The sequence below is a fragment of the Tympanuchus pallidicinctus genome, unplaced genomic scaffold (genome assembly GCF_026119805.1).
Source record: "Tympanuchus pallidicinctus isolate F22 unplaced genomic scaffold, pur_lepc_1.0 scaffold6, whole genome shotgun sequence".
Taxonomy (NCBI): Eukaryota; Metazoa; Chordata; class Aves; order Galliformes; family Phasianidae; genus Tympanuchus; species Tympanuchus pallidicinctus.
In genome coordinates this window covers 31036845-31046112 of record NW_026294780.1, presented here as the reverse complement: position 1 = coordinate 31046112, position 9268 = coordinate 31036845, and the positions used below count along the sequence as shown (strand labels likewise).

The window sequence follows — 9268 nt, the reverse complement described above, 5'->3', positions numbered from 1 at the left end:
TAAACGTTTTACAGAAGAAAAATACCGTGTAATCCATTAAGAACTATGAAAATATTTTCCCAGGAAGAATTTATATACTCCCCACATCCCTCTATAAATCCTGTTTTGTCACAACCAGAAACTAAACAGCTCCTTTTCATCTTTCACGTAAGTGGCACTACTGACAGTAAGATTGGTACCTGAAGTCTAACAGAAAATAGAATTGCCAGAGGCTGTGGGAAATGCAGCAATGACATTTATTGGAATTTCTCCAGGCATCACATGAAAAATTTGATAAGTAAAACAGAGGATAAAGCATACCCAGCCCATCTTAAAAAAAGGTGAATAACCTTGATTCTTTCTAATACACACTACTGCAGTTCCTGGGATTGGTTTTCTCTATGTACACCAGCTAAAACTTACTTTGAACAAAACAGCAAAAGAACTGCCTTTCCACTTGGCATTTCCCCACCTGGTACAATAAAACACACAAAGTGTGTAAATACTTAGATTCCACATAAATTTATACAGTGTTAAGACCTCACACCCCAGCTGTGAAAAGAAAAACCGCTAAGTAAATCAATATTTTTAATCAAGTAAAACATCATGGAAGTAAAAAATAAAATAAAAACCAAGAGACCCCAAACCCTTTAGTTCCGCAGCAGTGTGCAGCAAATCAGCACTGTTGTTCCTCCCTTTTTATCATGTTAAAGATTACGTGGAATTGTAATACTTTTTAAGTACTCACTTTCTAAATTGGACAATCTTATGCATAAAGACACTGCTGGATTTGGCACTTTGCTTCATTGTTTTTGTTTAAAAATGTTTCCTGAAATACAGTATAAATGGTAAGAGATAACGTGAGCCACAGTAACACCCCATTAACAGTTCAGACATGCACTCCAAAATACGTGTCTATACAAATTTATCTAAGATTTCTCAAAAGTTCCACTCCAAAACGTTTTCAAATCTAAAGACATCTTTTTAAGCTGTTATAAAGATATTTTCTTCCTTGAAGCGACCAGAGCTTACCTCGCCTTCTGCTCAGAACACACAAATCTGTGATTTCTTTTTTGTTGTTTTTCAAAGAAGACCACAAAGCAGGATTAAAACATGAAAAATCTGAAAAGCATTATTAAACCACACCCAAACTTCAGAATCACCTCTGAAATGCATATTCACTATATGAAAATTGAAAGCTATGTCATGTTTGAAACTTGCTCGGTCCTCTCAGTGCATTTAACGCTCTTCTTCCTGCAATCACCTCAATTTTCTTATCAAATTAAATTTAAAAACAGTTTTCTGGCTCCCATTAAGCTTAGACAAGGCTTCTTGCAATATTTCTTTGGTTGAAGAGAACCCTTTACCTACCTATGCCTACATAAGTATCCTGTGGAATTAATGTCAGAATAAATACTGCTCCACAGCTTTACTTCCATCTCCCCATCATCACTGACCAGTCCCAGGTGGAAGCAAGCAGGCTAGGAAGGAGGCATCACTGCTTTTGTGTACACTTATTTCTTAAGTCTGAGTTACAAAGGCTTGAGATGATGATGTGATGCTTTTTTTCGGGTCCAACATGCATGTGGATGTACACTGCTGACCGATACAGCCCAAGCAGCAAATAGCACTAGAGCTCCTCCTGCATGAACCAGGCCATGATACTTATTCTGCATTACTGGTCTATGAGCAAACCGTCAGTACAATTAGAAGAGAGGTACGCATGAGTTCACACAGATTTTCCATAGAAGATGTGAAACATGCTGCTCTTTGGAGGGAAATTACATTCTTTTTTTTTCTTCTTCAAGTATTATTCAACATATATATATATATATATTTATATGTAGAAAGACACGCTATCTTCGTTTCACTACAAGATAAGCACATCCAGAGTGAAATTGTAGTTCACTATTATCTTGGCTTTGAGTACTCAACTTTATCTTTTCCTTTAGGTCAATTCTAAATATATATCTACTCATCATAATTACATGTGAGAATCCTTTATTTCCCCCCTTGTGATTTATTTACATAATCATAAAAAAAAATTAATAGCTTGAATTTGCATACTGAGATTTGAAGGCCCATCTGTAGCTATAAGTGTCCCAGCACTAGTTTTGGATAATAACATTGCCTATTGCTAAGTCCTTTGAAAGCAGCATACTCATCTTTTCATTCCCTTAATATTTGAAGAAATGCTGCCCTACAATACCCTGGTTTATGGCTTATTCCTTATTTTGTTTTATTATTTGGATTGTAGTTTACTTCTTTCAAGAGCAGTTCACAGTCAGACAATGCTTCTGTAGGCAAGTATTTAATTATCTGCTCAAGAGTCTTTTGATATGTTATCTTCTCCTGTTCCAGTGACTGAATTGCAGTCTTCATTTTGTTCTCTTGAGTCAAGATAGTCTCCAGGCTGGATTCCAGACTCTGAATTTTAGCATGAGCAACCTGTAAACAATAACGTTTTAATAAATCAAGATGTTCTGAATAACATTTATTTTTCTTATGGCATGCTGTTTGGTAACAACATCACATAGCTACATAGATGTTTCTAAAAGACACCCACGTAGGCAGATGATACAAAGGACTTCTACTGTATACCATGCACTGAATCTCCTTAGAGATGCCAAATTAATCTGAAGGACTTCTGAAAGCTTTACACAAGGAAGGAGATACACAAGCTGCAGCAAGTAAGCAACACTTGGAAGTAACAAAGAACTGAAGTTACAGGGGAAAAAAGAAAATTGGGAGCATTAATAGCACTGGAAAAGTGCCTACTGACAGTGTGGGAGCAATGAGAACCCTATGAAATAAAATTAGCAGGGTGGAGAGATGAGAGAGGAAATGAACCTTAAAATGGTTCACTTGAGAAGTACACAGTGTTCCCTCCCCTCCAACAAAAGACCTATAGTTTCTTCTGGGAATAGGACACTGAATAGAAATCAGAAACCCTGCACCTCAGCAGATGCAAATGCTTCTCCATAAGAAGTGAGGAAATTCTGACTATTCCCAGGTAAGGGCCAAAGCAAAGAACAATAATGAAGAAGCAGTACAAACAAAAAGACAAAGAGTGTAAGGAACGAATGAAGACACATTATGACACAGCAGTCTGGAAGAATAGAAGAACTTACAAGGAACCTTTCAAATTATTAACTCGTAATTATTCTATGCCCTTGGTGCATTTTTAGAACAGAGATAAAAGGTCAGGCAGTAGTAAAAAAAAAAAATATATATATAGTAAAAATAATGATAATGAAAAAGTAATCCTTATTTTCAACAACACCAGAAGAACACTGCACAGCAATCTCAGCACACTAAACAGAAAAATAACAATGTCCCGATCTCCACTTTATTTTTTTCCTGTTTCTATTTTCAGGTTTCCTGAGATGAAGGTGCTCTCTGAGACTTTCACTATGCTTGTTCAAGTAACACTTGACTCCAGTAAGTGGCCAGGTGATGCAAGAAGAACTACTCTTTCAAGAAAATGCAAGACAATGCATATAAGAAAACTTGAAACAAAGTCTTGGTCAGGCTATTGGAGAAAGGTTGAAGAGTGAAGGAGGAAAAGAAGTCTTTGTAAAGCATGACTGAATCAAGCAAAGTTTTGCGGGCACAGAGCTTTATTCAAGTTTGCTACAAGAGGCCATCTTCCAAATCAAGAATGTGATTAGGAGCTTCATCAGACAGAAACAGAAAGATACTGCCTACAAAGATCTGGAGAAAGTAAGCCTACTCAACTATGGATTATTTCTTAAAACAGAAATAGAGAAGCAAGTAGCAACTTGCTTCTCACTAGAGAAGCAAGGTGATGAAGGGACAGAACTGTTTTGTTTTGTTTTTTTTTTCAGCAAGATGCATAAAATTCAACCAACAACTTTTATGTGAACTGTAGAAATATTTTGAGGAAAAAAGGAATCTAAAACAAGAAGGAAGAATGTAAGGAATGACAAGCAAGTTAAAAATGCCTAACAGAAGCAGAAGCAAATCCTTGTAATTGAAAAGCAAATCACTGTCAAGCTTAGCTGCATAAGATCTCACAATTAGAATATTTCTCGTACAGTTATAAAAATATTCTTTGCTATCAGCTGAGCCATAGGAATGACTTCTCCACAAGTTTGTTATCTTCACTCATTTACCTGTAGCTTCTCCAACAAATCCATGTTTTGCCTTTTCAGGTGGTTATTTGCTCTCTCCAGCTTCTCCAGGGGTTCACCATCATCACAGAGATTTACATTTTCCTGCAGTTCATCCTGCAGAACGTGGTACTCTACTTCATAGGCATGCAGCTGTTTTGAAATATCCATCTCAAATACCTGCCATGAGATAAAAGAATTTTTAACTACATTGCAGAAACAGCACATTTATTCTATTTGAAAGTTTGTCTAAGAGAAAACTTTGTTTGATTATTCTTTTTTTTTTTTCCTGTACCTTTCAAAAATAAGCTATTTTTCAAGCAAGAATATTTTAGCATATAGACTTTAGAATAAATCTGATCACTACAATGTTGCCAAATATCACCTCTTGCTATCAGATCTTATGATCTTTTGTGCAGGAGTGCTAAGTTGAAGACAATTTTATTTTATTTTTTTATAATTAAAGACAAAAGGGTGATCCAAGGCAACCATCAGGGTCATATGACCTCTGTTTGTACACTTGGTCACAACATCTCAACTTCTGAAAGTTACCAGATACTTTATACTAGGAAGGATGACTACTGTGACATCAATGCTGCTCCTTGTTACAGAAGTCACAAACATTTCACAAATAGAAAACACGTGAATCCCCCGTGTTTTGCTCTACATTCACTACTTTTCAGGTTATTTAAAATGAGACAGAACTTAAAAGTGTTCATTCTAGCTAAATGCCATTTTTCTCTGCTAACTACCTAGTCAACTCTTTATCAGTGCACTGTAGTTGTGCATATCTTTCATTATCCTGCATTTTTCTTTCATTCTCTGCAATAACAAAGGTCCTGAGAATGACAACATTAAGATAGCCAAATAACTCCACCTGCAGCAGCCCAGGTAGGAGTGATATGATGCAAGCAGTGGGCACATGAATGCAGATCCAGAAGGCTGACCAGCATGGGACCACACCACAGGCAGGCAAGTAACCTTCATCTCAGAGCTATGTTGACCCATGTATAAATACACTCATTTCCACTGAGACAACATAAGCTGTTTACTTGATCAGATATGGCTCTGCACAAAGCCACTTCTACCATTTTCATCATAGCAAGGTTGCTCTGCAATGCACACAGACTGCAGGACAGAGATTTATTTTCCACAGTATCAAAAACACTGAACTATCATCTCTGCCCCTGCCAGAATTACTGAGGTGTAAAGGTAGACACTGAAGTGTCTGATACAGGTTCAGCATTGCTATCACAGTCAGTACAAAGAGGAAGTGAAGATTTAAATGACATCAACAAGTGACTTAACTGACAGCACTAGAATCATTCTAATGTTAACTGAGCAACAGGAATACATCAGTATTAACTGAACTCCTGCATGGAGAGATGGCTTTCCAGAGCTCTTTGATTATCTCTAGTTGCCACATGAACAGGGAAAACTGCTCACCCATTCTCAGCTCAGGTACTAGACTGAGATTCACGTTCAATTTGCATCTTCATTGCAGAGAAAGAGGATGTGGAGAGATGAAGAACCCAAGCACTGTCAGTACTCCACAACAAACTAGGCTCTTTCCTACATCAACACCAGTAATTCTTTGTCTATCTTTCATTTGCAATTTTTGCCACCAAATCGCAGTGACTCTGCTTTTACCCTTCTGAAGATGAAATGTATAGGAGTCATGTTTTCCCAACAGCTGGGACAGGAAAAGATAACCCTCTTTTGTATCTTTAGTACTAACAATAATGTAGTAACTGAAGTCTTTCTAAAATGGGAGTTCAAAACCTGCTGAAAAATCAATCATCACACAATCACAGAAGGGCTGAGGTCAGAAGGTTCTTTCTTGTGGCCATCTGGCTCAAACCAAGCTCCATCAGGGCCACTTGGAGCAGGGTGCCCAGGTCCACATCCAGGCAGCTTTCAAAGATCTCCAAGGAGATTCCACAGCCTCTCTGGGCAGTCTGAGCCAGTGCACCATCACTCACACAGTGATGAAGTGCTTCCTGATGACCTATTTCTACGCAAGTTACGGGGAAAATGAATCCATTGCATTTCACACAAAAAGGGACATCCTGAGAAGACGACTTCTACATACTCTGTAGCCTTCCTTAGGCACAGACTTCTAAAAGTAAACTAAATTAGAAAAGAAGTAGAGAGAAAAACAAACTTGCCTGGGTAATAATCTTTTCCATTTGAGGTTGAGTCATATCTGGAATAGTGGTTTTAAGAAAATCAACAATATTCTCAAAACTCTCACATCCCATTATAGCTGTCTCTTGACTGCTAAGTAGACTCAGTGCTACTTTAAATATGACTTCTGTTCCTTGAAGAAAAATAATGTCTAAAAAAGAAAATAATTGAAAATGAATGAAAATAATTGAAAATGAGTGATTTTTTTTTTTAGCTTTATTATTTTATTTTAAAGCAAACATACCGCAGATTTATTCACTTCAGAAGTGCAACCTGCCTTACTTCAGCATGAGGCTAAAACAGATACGAGCATTTTCTATCATCTTGCAAATGACATGCTTTCTACGTCTACAATAGTTGTCTGCAATAAACATTTCATTACTACCTACTCTGCTACACACTGTTAAATAACTGCTAGCTGATTTTAAATGCATCTGTGACTGAAAAACAACTGGGAAGTGGATCACATCACAGCATATTGATGTTTTGCTGTTTTCTACACGCAGAAGTTAGTCACAGAATGGTTCAAGTTGCAAAGGACCCTTAAAAGTCATCTAGTTCAACTCCCCTGCAATGAATAGAGACACATACAGCTACATCAGGTTGATCAGAACCCTGTCCAGCCTGACCTTGAATGCCTCCAGGGATGGGGCAACCACAACCTCTCTGGGCAACCTGTTCCAGTGCCTCACCAACCTTATTATAAAAAAAAAAACAAAAAACCCTTTTCCTTATATGTAGTCTAAATCTCCCCTGTTCTAGTTTAAAACCATTTCCCCTTGTTCTATCTCAACTCTTCTATACACTCTTCTATAGAGTCTGTCCTGTTCCTTCTTACAGCCACCTCCCCCCCCCCCCCCTTTAGAACACTGATAGGCCGCTATCAGGTCTCCCCAATGGACCTTAATAGTCCTTAAAAACGATCATGAGATTTCCACTACCAACCATACCTTTCTCAAAATCCATCATAACTATCACATTAGCTATAATTTATGCTTCAAACCTTTATTTTGAGGTAATTATGTAGTAATTGCATGGGTGTGAGGGGAACTGCAGGCCCTGCGTGAGTCAGTTGAGAGAGACTGCACAGAAATTAGAAATCTCACTGCTAACTAAAAGCTTACTATCAGCAGCAGAACAGAGGCTATTGAGATGAACACAATGTATGAGCAGTTCAGATAAGCCTCCTTTGCTCTTGGGCTTCATCACACCACCAAGCGCAGGGCTATACTGCTGAACATCCCAGCCTCCAACAGTTATACAGTGAGGCCATCCCTGATCCTAGTCTGACACATGGGGTAGCATCAGGACACCACTGAGGCAGTCATACTATTCAGACACAGTTTCCAAAACTTCCTCTTCTCAAGTCTAGGATACACATTTAACCAGTACAAGTACATTCTATAAGCATATAATTTGTAATTGGCAGACATCAGCCATCTGTTATCAGTATGCGACAACTGAGTGTAAGACACTGAAGAGGCAGGAATCCAAAGCACTAGGAAGTAAAACAGCATGTTGGCTTCTCAATTTTTAAATAAAAACATGCCTTGCTCAGCTCATTTGACAGAGTAATAAACTCTGACCTAAAGAATTAGTTTTCCAGATCAGATGCCCACTGAAACTGGGGTTAAAAAAAAAAATAAAAATAAAAATACAACAATCAAAAAATCACCACACTTTTGTCTTGAAAAATAGAATCAAAAAGAAAACACACAAAAATGCCTGAGTGTCCAGGAATTTGATAATCCTACTGGAAAGGACATGAATCCGTAACACAAATGCTACTGAAAAATAGAGAAATCAGTTGTTCACCCAAAGTGTAGTCAGAAAACATTTGCTGCAAAAAAGAAAAAAAAAAAACCCACAACTCTGGAATACAGAAATTAACATATCAAAACAGAGAAAGTAGACAAGAAAATCCTTGCAAAGCAAGTAAAAAAAAGAGAAGAAAAACTTCTAGTAATAAAATATGAGACAGAAGATATACATTCCTTAAAAAAATAGAAAAATGAAAATCAAATTAAAAGATGGCTGTTTTAAGAGGAAGTATATATTTGTTGCATATTTGCACATAGTGAGTTTTACACATGGAACTAAACAAAAAATAAAATGCTGCATTAGTAGGGATTTGGTTCAGCTGTATTTTTTTCTACATTAAAAGAAGATAAAACCAACTACTTATGCTGACTCTGAAAATTACAAAGCATAACCAATATTTAAACTTCTGTACCATTATCTGAAGAGTATAGTGGAAAACTAGTGAAATAGAATAGGAGGCATACTAAGACACTTCAATATAAACGAATACTTAAAACATCGTTTAAGTCCAAATTAACTTGAATTTTCTTTTTCACCGTGCTGAAGTTCAATTTGCAAGTTTCATGAGATGAACTTTTCTACAGATTTGACTAAACACTAGATGCACAAAAGGCATTCACCACAGACTTTTCTTTCTTCTCAAATCCTGACTAATAACAGAAGATAATCAATTGTTCATGTTTGAAAGAATACATTTGGTTTTCCTCTTCAAAATGGAAATGACATCCCAGTATGAGGAGTATTGCTACTTGACACCCACAACAGTCACCCCAAACATCACTAGTATATAGAAAACTATTCCCTTAGAGTTTCAAAACACAATTAACAATGTTATTCTATTTATTATTGCAAGAGAATAATCGTTCTTACCAAATACTCTGGCTACAAATCCCAATGGAAACTGAGATGCAAACAGTGTAAGAAACCACGGTGCAGCATAAAGACTGGGGCTGATTTCATTTTCTTCAAGATGATTATAGAGGTCTCTGTGGTAATCGTGAAGAAGCCTTGACAGCTGATACATCTGAATCTACAGTGCATCAGGGGAGCAGAGGAAAGGGAAGTGGAAAAAGACTAATTCAGCTTTACCCTTCATTTTTCACTCAAGAGATATTAACTTCAATATAGATGGCATTGTAAAATTGCTG

General features: G+C 37.0%; 1 protein-coding gene across 1 annotated transcript in view; it reads right to left on the bottom strand.

The window, feature by feature from the left end:
• Window positions 1-213: 213 nt before the first annotated feature.
• Window positions 214-9268, bottom strand: part of TBC1D4 (TBC1 domain family member 4) — a 103007-nt gene continuing 93952 nt past the window's right edge. The window contains exons 17-20 of the mRNA XM_052705557.1: window positions 8991-9150; window positions 6281-6450; window positions 4116-4292; window positions 214-2427 (exon numbers count right to left, since the gene is read on the bottom strand). Coding sequence (XP_052561517.1) covers window positions 2209-2427; window positions 4116-4292; window positions 6281-6450; window positions 8991-9150 — 726 coding nt within the window. The 3' untranslated portion in view covers window positions 214-2208. The remainder of the gene's footprint in view (window positions 2428-4115; window positions 4293-6280; window positions 6451-8990; window positions 9151-9268) is intronic.